This window comes from Lactuca sativa, chromosome 8, assembly GCF_002870075.4.
Source record: "Lactuca sativa cultivar Salinas chromosome 8, Lsat_Salinas_v11, whole genome shotgun sequence".
In the NCBI taxonomy this organism is placed as follows: domain Eukaryota; kingdom Viridiplantae; phylum Streptophyta; class Magnoliopsida; order Asterales; family Asteraceae; genus Lactuca; species Lactuca sativa.
This window is the reverse complement of record NC_056630.2, coordinates 4,679,228-4,697,786: the sequence shown is the minus strand read 5'-3', so window position 1 is coordinate 4,697,786 and position 18,559 is coordinate 4,679,228. Positions and strand designations below refer to the sequence as shown.

The 18,559-nt window shown below is 36.2% G+C and overlaps 1 protein-coding gene across 2 annotated transcripts; it reads right to left on the bottom strand.

Moving 5' to 3' along the window:
* Nucleotides 1-200: 200 nt before the first annotated feature.
* Nucleotides 201-3,048, bottom strand: LOC111910988 (serine/threonine-protein phosphatase PP1 isozyme 3). 2 transcript variants are annotated; one of them, XM_023906756.2, is made up of 4 exons: nt 2,707-3,048; nt 1,685-2,244; nt 818-1,057; nt 201-423 (listed from the first exon to the last, which is right to left on the bottom strand). In XM_023906756.2, exons 1-4 carry the CDS (start codon nt 2,879-2,881, stop codon nt 403-405), a joined length of 996 nt encoding a protein of 331 aa, XP_023762524.1. In that variant the 5' UTR covers nt 2,882-3,048; the 3' UTR covers nt 201-402. The 2 variants fall into 2 exon arrangements, with proteins under 2 accessions (XP_023762524.1, XP_023762523.1); XM_023906755.2 differs by having other exon boundaries at nt 201-426; nt 2,707-3,045.
* Between the last annotated feature and the right edge of the window lie 15,511 nt (nt 3,049-18,559).

Below are 18,559 nucleotides of genomic sequence, written 5' to 3'. Positions count from 1 at the left end.
TCAACAATTTTGGTATAATAGATACCACACGTAATTTATATATAGTAACAAATGTTCTTATTGTTGCTAATAGACAATCATTCGATCTTATTGCATAGATCGTTCTTTGCCAATATGTTTCCAAATTCATAAATGTGTGTCCATCTAAAATTTTGACCTATAAACAAGGTCTCGGTTGATGCTTTCGGGAAGAGAAAAAGTAGGGTAGAAGCTTGTTTTCTTATAATTTGTTCCCATAACTATCAAATGTCAAAAACATTGGTCTTCCCATTATTTTTACGCAATGGGATCACAAATCACAACAATATACTTTTGTATCACTAAAGTACAACCATCACCGAGACTAGAAATCTATATTTCTTCAGCATTACATTGTTCATGCCTCAAACTTTGCCACAAATCTCATACTCTTGAACCCATAAACTGCTGTACAAACCAAAAAAAAAAAAACAATACAATTTTAAAGGACTTAACATGAATATATGACTCTCTCTATTATATATATATATATATATATATATATATATATATATATATATATATATATATATATATATATATATTGATGTTTCTTTTTAATTTAATGCCAAAACAACGACCTATTACCAAAAGTAGGAAAATGAGGTTTTCCTCATCAAGTCATATAACTTTTTATAAATTTATGATGTTAGGTGAGTAGTACAACACCATATGCGATGTGATACTATTCATTAACATCCGAATTTGGTTTTAAAGTAATTTCCTTTGTACAAATCGGTCCTTCAAGTTTTGATTATTTGTACAAGAAACACAAGGAGGGAGTTAATGGTAAATTTACCTTGACTCCTGGTGGGGTGTTTCCGGGTTTAGCTGTGGTGGTGCTCCCAAAAAGGGTAATACCAGAAGAATTGAACTTGTTCTTCTTTTCTGCAGGTTTTAGGATTTGGAAAGAGCACATTAAAGTCTCATCGACACTCATCATAGCCCCTGCATTGTCAAATTCCCCACAATAATTTGGTGCAGAAAACACAGTTACAAGTTGTCTGTTAGCAAAAAACTCGTACCCATCTTCCACCACCTGAAAAAACCAATCTAAATTACACCACAAATATCTCTTCAAAAGCTACATTACATAAAATAAAAAGGGTTAAACGCTTATTTATGCAACAACAATGTTTCAAACTTTTAACCAATTTATGCAAACAATGCTCAACCTTTTCACCAATTTATGCAACAACTTTTTAAACTTTTACCTATCTATGCAACAAATTTTCAAACTTTTACCAATTTATATAACCATTTTTCACCTTTTTACCAATATATACAACAATCTTTCAATCTTTTTACCCATTCATGCAACAATGTGTCACCTTTTTACCAATTTATGCAACAATGTGTCACCTTTTTACCAATATATGCAATGATAATTCAACTTTCTACCAATTTATGCAACAATATTTCACCTTTACCAACTTATGCAACATTGTTTCAACTTTTTACCAACTTATACAACAATATTTCACCTTTTTACCAATTTATGCAACAACGCTGAACAAAATATAAGTACTATGTTGCATATTTTGGTCCTATAATGAATCGTGATTCCAAATTTCATCCAAAAGACCACATTGTTTGCATAAAGAGTAACATGATTAGCACTTAACCCTAAACAAGAATATAATTATAAATATAAAACTCATCATACCTGGTGAGCACGACAAACAAGATCAAGATCATGTTTCTCTAAAAACTCAGTGACAATATCAGCACCAAAAGTATACGAAACTCCACGATCATTCATACCCCAACCCTTAACATCAACACAAGGATCCGACCACAAAAGATCACATAACAAACCACTATCGGGTATATCAGTAGGCCTTCTTAAGTTTCTTATTTGATCCAGATTATTTAAGTCAGGTGAAAGGCCACCATGCATACACAAAATCTTTTCATCAATGAGAGCAGCCACAGGCAAGCAATTGAAGCAATCTGAAAAGGTCTTCCATAATTTCACATTGAATCTTCTTTTGCATTCATCATAGAATCCGTATATACGGTTTATTGAAGCACATTCATGGTTACCACGTAAGAGGAAGAAATTATTTGGGTATTTTATTTTGTACGCGAGGAGAAGACATATTGTCTCTAGGCTTTGTTTGCCTCGGTCAACGTAATCACCAAGGAACAAGTAATTGGCTTCAGGAGGTAATCCGCCATACTCAAAAAGACGTAGAAGATCTGAATATTGACCATGGACATCACCTGATAACCATTGAAGAAGTAAAAAAAGAAAATCTAAAATCAGAGACTCCGTATTTTACATACATCATGAACTTGTAAGAGTTGACCAGATTCAGATTTAGTCCACCTCTTAACATCAATCAGAAAGCAATACAAATTTAACATTATTGTTGTTGTTGTTGTTGTACTATCGATAGGGAAGTAATTCTAATCGTTTGTTTATGGGCATCTAAAATACAAAAATTGAACTTCAATAGCTCATTTGATTGTGTAATCAAATGGATAAATAGATGACAAAATAACGTAATTGACAACCAGAAAACAAAACCTTAGAACTCGCACGATCTTAACAAAAGGATTTGAAGTAAATCGGGAATCCCATTGAACAAAAAAGGAAATCGATCAAATACAGAAACCTAAAAGGGAAAATGAAACAGATTATAATAATAATAATAAAAGAACAAGAAGAAGAAGAAGAAATACCACAAATCTTTATGGGCGCTTCGATTTCCAGCAAATTAGGCTGTTGCAAGAAAATCTCTTTAGAAGCAACACAAAGTTGCTTGATTTCTGGCTCAGTGAGTTGCACCTGTTTACCAGGTTTGCCTCTAACTTGAAGCAGCCTCTGAATTATATCATCGAGAACAGCCTGCTCCATATGTGGATAATCGGAGAAGAGAAGATGGGTTTTGGATGAAAGATTGAAAGAGAATCTTAAAGACCTAACGGGAGAGTAACAAGAGAGCAAAAGAGGAAATTTTGGTTAGTACAAACACAAAAGGTCAATGAGCGGGGGGTTGGAGCGACCTGGAAGGGTGTGGACGTAGTAGACGTTGTGGTTGTGGCCCCAATCTCGCTTTGAATGGCGTGTCTTATGTGTGTGCGCACGGTGACTTTGCGTGGCAATATGTGTATAATAAATTAATTTATTAATTAATTAATATGTTTAGTATGTGACACATAAATTTATAGGGGCTAATGGCCAAAGCATCTAAAGTTGAAAAGTTATTAAGTAAAATGGCAACATTCGACCACATGTCTTATTTTTTCGGATTTAATATAATAATGATCATATGATTTATACAAAATTAGGTGGTTGGTCTATATGGTTTATCAAAATATACTGATTCGGTATGACTATTACATAGTTTCAAAAACTAACATGCACAATCCTTTTGGCCAAAGTCGTCTTAGTTTACAAGTTAGTAAACAAAAGTGCCCCTCACATAAGGGGCAAATTCTCCATTCAACATTGTCATGTCATCTATTCATATAGTGGTTCGTCATTTTGTTTTCATTACACGTCCCTCAAAGTTCTTTCATCAAGTTACTCTCTTGTGAGAAAATGATTTTCAAAGCTGAGGACTTGGTCCTACGTTGAATACAAGCTAAAATCAAACAATGTAGTTGACATTGTGACACGTTAGGGCAAACAGTTTGACCAAAGACCTCAAGAAGGCATACAGTAAGCACAAGCTTGAATTACACTCATTTTTGCTAAGTGTTGCTTCCCGATTATGCTGAAATTGTCCTGCCTCCAAACTTTCATGATTGGTTGATCCTTACTTGATAGATTTTGATGTAGACATTGGGATTACTGAGGAATCTAGACTATAATTATTATGGTCACTGTGATTATGAAACTAGACTGACTTAGTGTTATATACATTTAGGTCATTGAAAGTGCTCAGGCGAGGTTCTGCCCAAATTCTGAGGCCTCCACTTATATCAGGTGAGTTCATAGTTACTTTCATCTTACACATAAATATGAATTATATAGATAATTACATGCTTGTAAGCTTAGTATCTATGTAGAGACTATTATATGTTAGATAAGATATTATGAGATGATATTTAACTGATTTAATTATATACGTATTATACACTTATGAATATGTATTGGATAGTAACAGGTGATGGTAGATAGGAGATGATAGATAAATAATGGTATATAAGTGATGATAAATAGGAGATGACTAGGAGATGCCCTGACCTTGACTTGCGATGTTGCGATGTAGTCATCTATCAGAGTATAGATAACGACCACTGACTAATCTAAACAAATTTGTAACACCCTGATCCTCAGGTATTAATAATGACATTTCGTTTTGGATTTTTGGAAAACCTACTCGGCGAGTTGGCCTCTCTACTCGTCGAGTAGTAGCAGGTTTAGGCGCGAGGTTTAATGATCTACTCGCCAAGTCCATTAGGGTACTCGACGAGTAGATGCTGGAAGATAAAACCCTAGATTCCAGGGTCGTGCACCATATTTAAAGGGTTATTAGCCTCCCTTTTCCTCTCCTTTACAGCTCTATACCTCCTTAAAACCCTGATTTGAGTGTGAGTTTGTTCTTTGTGATTTTGAAGCTTGAAGGAGGGATTTGGTGAAGGAATCACTTGAGGAATCAAGCTAGAAGAAGCAAGGGCTCGTGGGGATTCTAGATCTACTTTTGTGGAACACTTTCTGAAGGTATTAAGCTGTCTCTTGGCTCATTTCCACCCAAAACCCTCTTGTGCATGGATTCTAAGAAAGGGCTTTTGTGTTTAAGCCAAGATCTGAAGTTGTAACTTCAGATCTGAACTCCTTTTGGCCTTAAGATGCATAAAGTTATCAGTTGAGCTTAGCATGTACCTTCTCTCAAGTGTATGAACCCATTTCAAGCTTAGATTTGCTATTTTAGGGCCTTAAAGCCTTGCATGCACGTAAAGTTTGCAACTTTACGTGGAAAGCATGCCTCAGGAGCCTAGATCTGTAGTTTGGAAGCTTTGCATGGCTCAAAAAGGGTATGTATGGCTTGAGGTATGATAGGACTCGACGAGTCACAGGGGGTGACTCGGCGAGTCATTTGAAGGCAGGCATGGACTCGACGAGTTGGATGAACAACTCGGCGAGCCCGATGAATATTGCCATGAACTCGGCGAGTTGGATGAACAACTCGGCGAGTCGGATGAAGATTACCTAGAACTCGGCGAGTTGAAGGAACAACTCGGCGAGTCGAGTAAGATTTGACCAATGGTTGGATGTTCGTAGATGTGTCGAGTGGCAAGCAAGGAAACTTGACAAACGACCTTAGACTATCGATTAAGACCGCATGAACTCGATGAGTCACCTCGATGACTCGGTGAGTAGGTGTTATTCTGGGAAACTTAGCGAGTCACTAGTTGTACTCAGTGAGTTAGGGTCAACATGGACCGTTGACTTGATCTTGGTTGTAGTTGACCAGGATGGACTTTGGGAATATGACTGAATATTATATGACACTTTTTAGGCAGTTGCGTGGAGCAGCCCGTGGAGTACATTTGGTCGCAAAGTGTCAGTTCAACATTCGTGACAGGTGATTCTTCTCACCATACCTATGGGTCTAAGGCACCAAGGTCGGCCCATTATGTGATTATGACATAGGTGGTAGACATTCTGTGTTCTGTCATGTGATTGCATGTTATGTACGAAGACCCCGAGGGGAGCTCGTGGCATTGGATGTAAGACCATGTAGGGTAGCCCATGGCAGTCCTAGGTAAAGACCATGTGGGGTAGCCCATGGCATTGGATGTAAGGTCATGTGGGGGAGCCCATGGCAGTCCTAGGCAAAGACCATGTGGGTTAGCCCATGGCATTTTCACAGGTTTCATGTATGCATGGCTTACGTGATATATGTGTAGCTTTTATAGCTAACAGGATATATGATATGTGGTTTGTATGTATGTGTGGTATGATCTGGGAAACTTACTAAGCATTTCGCTTACAGGTTGTTGATTGTTTCAGGTACTTCAGAGCTGAAGGGCAAAGGCAAGGTGTGATGATGTGGCGTGCACTCTACCTTTATGTTTGTGTGATGGGACTATCTGATGTTTTCAAAAGTACAATGAAATTGTAATAATTGTGATTTGGGAAACAAATGGTTTGGAAATTTATGAATTATGGGAATTGTTTGAGTAATTAAAAATGAAAAAAATTTCTTGATAAAAATTGGGTCGTTACAAAATCATGTGGAAACACCGACATGCTCATAACCTGTATGTAATGAATTACGAGTTCAAACGATGTAATAACTAGGTATTCATGTGATGATACGCTAACCCTTACTAGACACGTATTGGGGGGAGTAATCCCCAAAACAATACAGACTATGTTATGTAGGCGATGATCCTTAGGAAAAGCCCTTAGCAAAAACATATAAGGAAATACAATGTAGGCGATGATAGGTAAATGTGATGTAAGAGATAACCCTTAGGATATATCCTTAGGGAAAAATAAATAGTAAAACGGGGATGAGTAATTGGGTTAATTGTTTGATAATTAAACATATTAACTATATTATTGTAGGTTGAAAACCCTATGTACTCACCAGGTTTCCCAACCTGACCCACTCAGTTTATTTGAATTACATGTTATTAAATAAATATACTCGGATAATGATGTATGAGAGATTAAAGGAAATGTAGACCGTTAGAATATTGAGACATTGTAAGTATCCGTTTACGCTTATGTTCCTATATTGATTATGATATCCTGAGTTTTATAAATAAAACATGTTTCTCTGAGAATGCTTTGATAATATTATTATCATGTTTTTGGGACAGATTCTGCATAATTAATATTTTTAAAATAACTCTAATTTAATAAGCACAAACAAATCGGTCTTTTTTGCCGTAAAAATAGGGTTGTCACAGTTGGTATTAGAGCATTAGTTTAAGCGAACTAGGAGTTTGTAGGATTTCTAGACTAAAATTTAAAATGTTAAGCAATGATTGTGAGATGTATGTCAATTATATTTGAGGCATACACCTGAATTGACACAAGTACTAGCTTATTTTAGGATAAGATACCTAGTTTGCTTTTATGTTCTAAATGGGTTGTATTATAGCATGCCTTAGAAATTACTATTACATGACTAGATTAAGGGTCTATTGCCGAATATAACTTAGCATAAAGAAATTTTATGTGTTCAGGCTTCTAAATGTTTTGTTATGGCATTAGAATTAGCATATAACTTTTCGGAGTGATAAGGAGGATGATGTATCAAAAACCCTCCCATATCTATATTCTCATCTCGGTACACTAAACGCCTACTTTGGTATATAGAACGTCATGATGAGGACACATAGTGGTTTAGGAAACGATAACGGAAACCGTCAGCTTGAACCCATGTATTCGATCGTGCACCTGGAGCAGTACCAGTAATTGAACATGTCACAATGGCCATGATTAGGGCTCTGTTAGCATAACAAAGGGAAGAATGAGACAGCTCATTCTAGAAAATAGAAGAGAGCCAACTGTGCCTGTCATACGGCCTGAGCTTAATGAGGAGCAATTTGAAGAAGGAAATTACAGTAGGACAGTGAGTCATTTAGAAACCCAAGTGGTTAGAAGGAATAACCTTGAGATGGGGATTGGAGGAAAAGGATGCAAATACAAGGATTTTATGGCTGCCAAACCACCAAGTCTTTTTGGAAGCCCAAATACAACAGAGATTACCGACTGGATCTTTGAGATGGAGATGGTATTTGAGAGCAGCAACTACAACAACAAGCAGAGGATTACCCTTACAGTCTGACAGCTAAAGACTGGAGTATTGAACCGGTGGACGTTGTTAGCCAATACCATGCCTAAAGGAGAGGCTGATAAGATGTCGTGGGAAGAATTCCTTGTGTAGTGAGGAATATTGACTATAATTATTGTTGGATTAGATGTCTAAGCCCATAACTATTATTGGTATGTACTTGACCCGAGAGTAGCATGGTCCATTTGGGTTGCATATCATCAGGACAATTTGTTAGGATGGACTTTTGAGAGAAGGTTATTTATGGTTTATTAATATATTATAAGTTATAATATATTAATATGAAATCATATGTTTTATTTAGTATCGATCAAGAATTAATTTGGAATTAATTTAGTGATCAAAAGAGACTAATTAAATCTATGGGGACTAATTATGATAATTAGTTATATTTATATGTGTTGGGCTTATGACCCATGTTGGACCAAGTTTATGTATGGATACATAAAGAGTTGGGCCACATGAACCATGGATCATAAAACCCATGGGTATGGATTATGGGTTTTACCCATGACCCTTGGAATCCTACATATAAATAGGTTACTCCATAGCCAAAATCACCACTTCTTTTCTTAGAGAAATATGGAGGTGTTTTGGTGCATGAAATTCTCTCTCAAGAGCCACCTTTGTCCTAGGTGTGTTTTGATTCCATTTGAGGCATTTCATACTATTGGTGCTAAGCTCTTAAGGCCAAATACATCAAGACTTCAAGCCACATAAAAGGTATGTTTCCCTGACTAGTATATTATATGGTTTATGTCAAATGCATGCTAGTTATAGGTTTAATGCCTTGGAAACCATTTGCATGTATAATTAGTGAAAACATAGATCCAAGGTATTTAGGGTTGTATGTGCACCATAGGATGTTGTATTATACCAAAACCCAACAGTGGTATTAGAGTCATGGGTTGTTTTCTACTATATTTGATGCAAATGTATTTTTTTTCAAGTTGATGAAAAAAAAAAGAAAAAAAAAAACATGAAGTTTGTCAAATTTTATGATAATTACTTGATTTTATGAAAAACTAATTATTTGTAAAATTTGAGTCACTTTAATACAAGAGTTGAATTAGGTCAATTTATTAAAAGATAGAATGATATGATTATTTTATTTGTTTTAAAAGTTTGATCTAAGTGGTTTTAAGGAGTTACAAATTTTGTCATAAAATTTTGGAACTCAAAAGTTTTTTTTAAAGTTATGATCTTAAGAGTTTTGAAACTTCCATAAGTTATGGATGTGAAATGTCTCATTTATTAACTCTTTAGGTTATGAAGTCCAAGAGTCTTCAAAGGATAATTGTCAAAGTTTCAAGGTTTGTATTAGTTTATATGATTATCTAATTTCTTGAAAATTGTTGATGTGAATTATCTTTACTTATGAGTTTAATCTAGATCATAGAAAAATTAATTGATTATTGTGTTAATTGGAATATTTGATCTTAATGGTTTTTATGAACTCCATAACTTGTCCTCAAGTTATGGAAAGTGAAGAGTTTTTCTTTTTAAAGTGCCATTAAGTCCCATAGGTTATGAAAATAGAAGAGTCTCTATTTTTAATGTCATCATTAAATGATTTAATGTCTTCCATAACTTGTCCTCAAGTTATGGAACTTGAATTTTTTTTCATTAAACCTTAATTAAACTCATAAGTTATGAAAAAGCCAAGAGTTTTGAAAGGTTTCAAAACTTGTCCTCAAGTTTTGGAATTTGTAAAGTTACCCCCCATGTATACTTTAATTCCAAACTAGACCTTAGAATTTTAAAAGTTAAAATTCAACCTGTAACACCGAAAATTTCAAACAATTTTTCATTTAAAATAGTCGTTTAATTCTTAGAAACACTTGTTTAAAAATCTCATTCATAATCGAATTACAAAACATGACTCCATTTTCACTTGTATAGAAAACCAGGATCCTCAAAACATGACACTTTCTCTGGTGTGTACAATCAAGCCGGTGCCGTCCCGTGATCCTGAAAGAAACCTGCAACACATACATAAAACAAAACATTGTAAGCACGAAGCTTAGTGAGTTCCCCAAAATACCACACATAACACATATTAGCCACTCGAGGCTATAACTCTGTGGGTCCGTGGACCCTGCTCTGTGAACCCTCTGGTTCTAACTCTGTGAACCTTCCGGTTCTAACTCTAGGAACCCTCCGGTTCCAACTCTGAAAACATGCACAACATAAATCACATAGAAATAATGCAGTACAACACATAACATACATAAAATACAAATACTCTATCACATAACTCTGGTTACCTACTCAAGGTAAAGTATAGTGAGAAGACTCACCTGGCAAGCAGAAAGCAGATATCCCCACACTTGAATCTCGAACTCGCCACCGCCTAACACGTAAGGCATATACTCTCATGAATATAACTCTCGAGACTAGAATCAACCCTCTCATGGCACCCTATTAAGGGTAAAAGACTATTTTACCCCTCTCTTGGCCCAAAGGCCACATCGCTGACCAAGCCCTAAAAGTCAACGGTCAACTCATGGTCAAAGCCAAAGTCCTCAGTCAAAGTCAACCCTCCTGGTTAACCCTGCTCGCCGAGTCAACCCGTCGACTCGTCGAGTTCCCATGCTCAGAACTTCCCCAGTTCGCGACCTAACTCGCCGAGTCACCCCGCGACTCGCTGAGTCCAACAACTTTGAGTCCACTCACACACAACTCATCGAGTCATCCTTTGACTCACCGATTCTCGACTCAACCAGAAAATATTGGGACTCTTCGACAAGACTCGCTGAATCCAAGAACAGACTCGCCGAGTCTAAGGCTATCATCAACCTACTCGTCGAGTTGTTCATACAACTCGCCGAGTTTCAGACCATCTTCATCCGACTCGCCGAGTTGTTCTTCCAACTCGTCGAGTCCCAGCTCATCTTCAAGCAACTCGTCGAGTTCACCCATGTGACTCGCCGAGTACCCCCGGTCTGAATCCATACAGAAGCATTCCAGACCATGCAATTGATCCAAAACATAGATCTAGCCTCCTACAACTCATCCATCACGTAAAGTGGCAAACTTTACATGAATCCCAAGAGATCTATGCATTTTGCACATTGGGCTAGGGTTTGGGACATGATGGCTCCACAAAACATTCCAACACAGGGACTTTCATGCTCTCTGATCCTTCTCCATACCAGATCTGAGGTAGCAACCTCAGATCTAACCTCTAGACTCCAATTACATCCATAGACAAGTTCCCACAAACCCCAAAATGAAGAAACAACATAACAACAGCCCAAGAACGAGATATTACCTCCAAGGAACGCCCCAACTGCAATGAAACTCGAATCCAAGCAAAGCCCCTTGCTCCAAGCCTTCAAACTCCCAAAATTCTTCAACAAACACCTCCTTCAGGCTCCCAAATGAGATATGATCTCTCACACACGAAGGCTAAGGGTTTCTGGACTTGAGGATGAATAAAGAGGTTGAGGGTGGGCTGTTATGTTCTTTATATAGGGCTCAACCCCGGGAATTAGGGTTTTCTCCACTCAGCGCCTATTCGCCGAGTCCTCCTTACTGACTCGCCGAGTCGGCTACTTAACACGCGACCCAGTCGCGACTCTACTCGCCGAGTCCAACCATGGACTCGCCGAGTCACTCTTTCCCAACTTACTCTTTTAGCCCTTCTACTCTACTCTTGATATTTCGGGATGTTACACAACCCTTATACTTTATAATATTATAAGTTAATAATATTTATATATATGTATAAGAGTAAAGTCAATCTTACCGTTAGTAGGCCTCATTCACGAAGCCGGTCTATAAGGGGGTATAAGGTTACTGCCTATAAAATGGCAGTTTAATGGGTGTCCACTCTCACCCACCGCTTCCTTGACCGGTGGAGGGTCGTTAGCCGAACGGGTAGGACAAAGACTATAATTCTCCCTTCATTAAAAGTATTAATGATAAATACTAAGTAACTAAACCTTTTATAAATACCCAATCTTAGTTACTTAGGAAAATGTGAATAAGGTGCTGATCCATGAAATTACACTTTGCACTTTGTTTAAGTCGGTTAGTGGAGCGTGTGTGGTTAACCGGCACACTAACTCGTATTTAACAAGGTAGGAAAAGGGTAACTTAATGTTTATCATAGTATCGATGGAGCGTGTGTGGTTAACCGGAACATCGATTGAGGGGTAAACACTTAAGGGTGCCAAGTAATTTTCATGGTTACTTCACACCTTGTTTTGTGATCCTCGGCATCCCAGTCACAAAACCTGAAGGGCACACTCGAGATTGAAACATGCCATTGAAAAGTTCAATGAATCTCAAAAGATCTAGGAGTTTCAAATCCAATTAAAACCTAATAAATTATTTCGTTTTTCATGGTGGAAATTGGTGAGTCGTCATTCACCTACCTTCAAATATTCTATAGCTTGGATTACGGCATCCCTCTTCCAAGTTATAAAATAGTTTGTTGGGTCCTAGCCTTAATATTTCATATTGGGTGTTATATTAATGACTTTAAATCAACTATCTTGAATATCTCCCAAAAGATGTCTAGTTCAGACATCTATGATCTTCCCAAATATCTTGGAACTTTACTTCCTCCACCTCCTCCAATTATTCTCCCTAACCCACAAGTTCAAGGTCACTCAAGCCCTTTTGGCAAGCAAGGTCTATGTGCGATCGCATCTTGGAGATGAAGTCACATGTTGACAAGTCAGGAGAGTTGGGTGTTAAAGTCTTAAGAAAGTTGGATGTTCAATCACTTTCTAAGTCACATAGTGAGTTCCTTTGGGACTACTATGAAACAGACTATGACATGACCCTTAATGATGTTATCTATTTGCTTGGTGCTGCTAAATCAGAAATGATTTAGTGTACTAGTAAAGCAAATTTGATTAGGAGATCAACTTCCCAAAACTTTATGGACAGGGACAATAGTGACACAGGAAATCCAGAAAAGCATTCTCTTCCCAATGGAAAGGGATCTGCCATAGTCAACTCGGTTGACCAATTGGTAAAGAGAAAGGCTAAGTCTGAGATAGTCCCATGTACTATTACCTAAGGGTCCATATGGTCCTATTGCCAAAAGGAAAGGGCATTGGTTGCGAAGCTGTCAATTTTACCTGAAAGATCATAAGGCTAGTAAAGTCAATAAGTTTGACTCTATTTCAGGTAAGGTCCACTATCTAACTCGGTTAAGTTTCTATTCTGAGATTCTTATTACAAGATGTGACTGGGTCACATGTTGATGTTTAAGAATCAAAGGAAAAGTGAAGGAAACTTAAAGAAAGAGTATGTTGAATCTGATCGCAAAGATGGATTTCTATCGCTTGATTGAAGATTGGATTCTTGAGCTACTCTTAGGAGTTATGATAGATTGCTAGGAAACAAGCAATAACATAGTTTTCATTTCAAGTTACATTGTAAGGAAAAAGTTTTTTCCGCATTTTAAAATAAATAAAAGTTTGTTTTACTTTATTTTTATCTCCTTACAATGGCATTCATGAAAACTTGATGTTTGTATGTTTATAGCAATATTGGAAATATGAATTTGATTCGTTAATTTGTGGTAGTGTCTAAATTTACCAAATAAGGAAAGATTCTCATCACCCAAGTTTCAATTGGACCGAAACATGGAATCATGCAAGTTGTATAGTATGATGAATGAGAACTTTCGAGCATTGGAAAAATTAAGACAAACTACTTGTTCACATGGATATGTGAGTCAAGAGAAGGACTAAGGGATCAAGTACACTTTCTTGTGCACTTGTCAAAGTTTACCACAAAAGATGGATAAGACTATTCGTCATGATTTACTAAGGTTTAGTAAATATGATTATACTTACAAGCTTAAGTGTAATTCTGAAACATTGGAAAATTTTTAATGTATGACAGAACAAATAAGAATAATCAAATTAGGCAGAAGGATAAAAGTTTCTCAAATCTGAAAAGATGGGAGAGTACTTTAGTATCATGTTTTAAGGTCATCTTAATGATTTTGAGACCTTATCACAATTCATCCTCTAAGTACATTCTGATAGTTAAGAAGAGGAGTTATGAATTGTTGAAGTGGTTAAATCAAGAAGATGATTCATACTTCATTCCAAAACAATTCATAGAGTTATACTCTAAGATTGTAACTTGAGTGACATGTCTTAAAGAAGGTTTAAAACAATTGTCAAATGTAAGAGTAAAAGTTTTCTACTCTTGTACATTTGAAATTGGTAAGTTGTGATGTTTTGGATAAAACAAAGACCAACTAAGGCTAATTGTGTTAAGTGTCTGTCTTGATTAGAATCCACACTATCTCTTGAATATTTGGCAAGAAAGTCGTATAGGTCAAGGAGACAGTGGGAGTCTAAAAGATCCTGAAAAAGGTTTCAAGAACTAATCAAGAATAAAACATGTATTTCATCGCTAGCACACAAGTAGAGGTTTATAACCTATTGTGCTGACATTTCTGTGCCCATTCCAGTTAAGTTGGCTATACATTTGAGTTCTACATGTTCTCAATTGTTTGCATAACTACTTGGAAGCAATGGCATGCCCTTGAGCTGCCAGGTGGCAAGAAGTTAAGATTGCACAAGTTCAATCCATATGAGTTTGGATTTGTCATTATCCTTGTCTTGTGACTATGGTTTTGACAATTCACATGGATAAGAACACATACACCATTAAATCTAAGTGTCATAAGGTTTCTCTTTGATTCATGATAATGATGGTAAGGAACCTCTTTCACTAAGTAGATTTTGAGTAGATAGCAATTATGGGAATGACAAAAGGTCTAAACATTATGATTACGACATCCCTCTTCATAATTGTTTAGACACACATGTGAGCTATCTAAGAGAGGTGTATGATATTGATAAAGTCTTATCAAGGCAATCTAGTATCAAAAATCTGAACTTTGGTAAGAAAGTCAATAAAGTATTGATTTCTAGAAGTTCAGTTGATTTCTGGGTACATGTCAAAGCTAGTGGGAGCATAAGTGTTATGCTAATAATCATCATGTTAGTGGGAGCATGATAATTATGATAAGTATTGCAAGTTAGAAATGTTAATTATAGAAAACAAAAGTTTCAATTCGTGAGGTTGCATGGGTTGAAAAAGTTGTTTTGCTATAATTAAGGGAGAGGAAATTATACTTCATCTCAAATCTAAAAGCTTAGATTGAGGTCTTAATCGTATTTAGTCAAGAATATATATGAACTTCATGTTGGGATGGCGCAACATAAGGAAATTCTATATATGGGTTCATTATTTGCGTTCTAAAATTCGATTATGATTATGACATCCCTTTTAATAATCTGAATTATGAGAACTTGGCAAATAGAAATGGAAATATTATAGCAAAAGACTGGTTTAGTCTTTATGTGAGACATCATGAATCGTGTCTCATATGCTTCGGATATAGGATCGATTACATGTGCTATATTCACTCTTTCTAAGTTTTTCCAAATGCCTGGGGCATGAAGAAGGGAAAAAGGTCTAGAAATTGATATGATTAAAATGATTAAGCAATTGTTGAGGACAATCTAAGGTTTACCAAATATTGGTTGCTCAAGGACAGTTGGAAGTATAATATTAATTCTGGAAGGACCATATTGACATAATCTGTAAGGAGGCAACTCTTGTTCAGAAGTGATAGTCAAAATGGAATATGGAAATGCTTCACAGTTAGAAAGTATTCAATCTGTATGATTAGGAAACTTAATGCAAGAAGGATGTTTCCAAGGAGTTGATCTCCTTTGGAATACTCTGTAATGATTTTTTCCAAGTCTTTGTGAATTTGTGCATAATCATTACAAGAGGATCAATGCATATAAGTTTAGAATCTAACAGATTTCAATAAATGACATGAATTTGGAATTCTTGCATTTGCAGTAAGATTTGGGACTGTGAAATGAGAATCATTGGAGTTATGTTCAATTGATCTATTTCACAAAGTAAAGATCATAGACAAACATAGTATGCATACTTGGTGTGTGGCATGACTAGTGTTTATAAAAACATAGTGTACATGCTTGGAGCATGGGACAACTATTGTTTTAATTCAAGAATAAAGTTGATAGATGAAACAGTATACAATGAATAATGTGTAATCATATGGTGATAAATAAAAGGTGTTTTATTTATATTCATAAGTTCTGAGGCCATATTGGATTCGATTATTATTGTGTTTCACTTTGCATGTTTTGACTTCCAGAATAACTAGGTCATTGTTCTGATTGACTAAGTTATTCAAACCATCCACAGTCGGTCATATGTTGGAAGTAGATATGAATCAAGACTGTCATGGGTTGGGTTTGTAGAGGTCAGAGGTGTTGGACAAGGTGGTGTTACAAAACTCATGAGTGCTCATAAGTTCTGAGTATTGGATTCAACCCGCGCTCATTGGAATCACTTCATGGATTTTATCATGAGTGATCATGAGACGATAATATCTTATATTCTTCAAACCTAGAGATATGAGTTGTTACTATGAGTTGGTTATACATTGATTGCACGAAAACGCATTGGTAACTCGATGTTATAAAACGTGCCTTTGTGTATGATTCAACAAGTAGTAGAACAAGCCATATGAGTCGAAGTTTATCCATTCCTTTTACCTTCAGGATAAAAGCGATATCTGTGGGCCCCTCGATGATTTGATGATGACAAATGGAAGTGCTCGGCCGGGCCAGGACTAAGTTGATTTGTTCAATTAGTCAGTCGTCATAAATCGAAAATCGGGAAACAACAAATGGACAGAGAGAATGATTATAATCCATGTCTCACTCCATATGATATCTAGAATGGAGGAATATATGATCCCTTATCTAATGGATGCGTCATTGATTTGTTCAGAGTTCGACAGTGGCTTTAAGAGCTACGATTGCTAGTCGGGTTATGAAGTCGTACTTGCAATAATAGTTTTAGACTTATCCAAGTGGGAGACTGTTGGATTAGATGTCTAAGCCCATAACTATTATTGGTATGTACTTGACCCGAGAGTAGCATGGTCCATTTGGGTTGCATATCATCAGGACAATTTGTTAGGATGGACTTTTGAAAGAAGGTTATTTATGGTTTATTAATATATTATAAGTTATAATATATTAATATGAAATCATATGTTTTAATTAGTATCGATCAAGAATTAATTTGGAATTAATTTAGTGATCAAAAGAGACTAATTAAATCTATGGGGGCTAATTATGATAATTAGTTATATTTATATGTGTTGGGCTTATGACCCATGTTGGACCAAGTTTATGTATGGATACATAAAGAGTTGGGCCACATGAACCATGGATCATAAAACCCATGGGTATGGATTATGGGTTTTACCCATGACCCTTGGAATGCTACATATAAATAGGTTACTCCATAGCCAAAATCACCACTTCTTTTCTTAGAGAAATATGGAGGTGTTTTGGTGCATGGAATTCTCTCTCAAGAGCCACCTTTGTCCTAGGTGTGTTGTGATTCCATTTGAGGCATTTCATACTATTGGTGCTAAGCTCTTAAGGCCAAATACATCAAGACTTCAAGCCACATAAAAGGTATGTTTCCCTGACTAGTATATTATATGGTTTATGTCAAATGCATGCTAATTATAGGTTTAATGCCATGGAAACCATTTGCATGTATAATTAGTGAAAACATAGATCCAAGGTATTTAGGGTTGTATGTGCACCATAGGATGTTGTATTATACCAAAACCCAACAATTATTATAGTCGTCGGGATTATGGAACTAGACTAAGACTTAGTGTTATACATTTAGGCCATTAAAATCGCTAAGGCGAGGTTATGCCCAAATTCCGAGGCAACCACTTTTATTAGGTGAGTGCATAGTTACTTTCATCTTACACATAGATATGAAGTATATAGATAATTACATGCTTATGTGCTTATTATCTATGCTGAGAATGTAGGGTTATGTAATAGATCGTGTCAAATTTTGTTTTGTATGTGATTAGCCTATTTACGGTTTGGGCCTGTCCATCCGTATTTATTATGTTAGGGTTAGACTATATATATAGTGCATGCATGCACCGTATTAGGTATCGATTGTATTTTGCCGTACTTGCCTTTACAGTAGAAGTTCTTTATCGAGCTCTTCTAAGGCAATTATTATTAATCATTCGACACCAGTTTGATCATTAGTGTTCATTGTTTGATTTACTTTTTTGTTTAGAATCTTTCGATCAACTAACATTTATTCTAAAAATTGGTATCAAAGCAGGAGGTTGTGTAAACCATATGCAATTCTTCGGTCGAGTGTTCTAGGGTTTTCTTCTTTTATTGGATTTGTTCTTGCGTCTTCGCCGTTTTAATTAACTGTTGATGTTGGATCTTGATCCTTATTACGCCCTAAACTCGATTATAGTTTTGCACATCTGATTCTTTACAGGTTTTAAGTGAATCTACATCATGCAACCTGGAGATCCACATACTGTTTCTTTTAATCTCTCTAGCAGCATTGGATCTACTACCATGATCCCTATTCTCTTTCCTCAAGACTATGAAGTCTGGGCTCTACATTTTGAGGATTATGTTCTGGGTATCGAAGACCATGGAATGACGATTTAGCAAGCAATAACAGAAGGAACATTCATGCACGTGGGAACCGGAAGAGTCATCAACACTCAGGCATAGTACAATACTCTTATTGTCAATGTTAAAGATATTCCTCAAGATGAGAAAGATAAACTACTGAGCAACATTAAAGCCATGAGGATACTAAGGTTTGCGTTACCCCTGGACACGTTTTGTTTGGTAAGTTCCTGTGAGAACTTTATTCCAGTGATGCAAATC

Bases quoted from the DNA above. Each gene is read 5' to 3' on its own strand.
- LOC111910988 (XM_023906755.2), bottom strand. From the start codon at position 2,881: ATGGAGCAGGCTGTTCTCGATGATATAATTCAGAGGCTGCTTCAAGTT. The intron at 2,245-2,706 runs GTATTTCTTCTT...AATGGTTATCAG, and splicing joins AGCGCCCATAAAGATTTGTG to GTGATGTCCATGGTCAATAT. The intron at 427-817 runs GTAAATTTACCA...TGGTTTGTACAG, and splicing joins ACACCCCACCAGGAGTCAAG to CAGTTTATGGGTTCAAGAGT.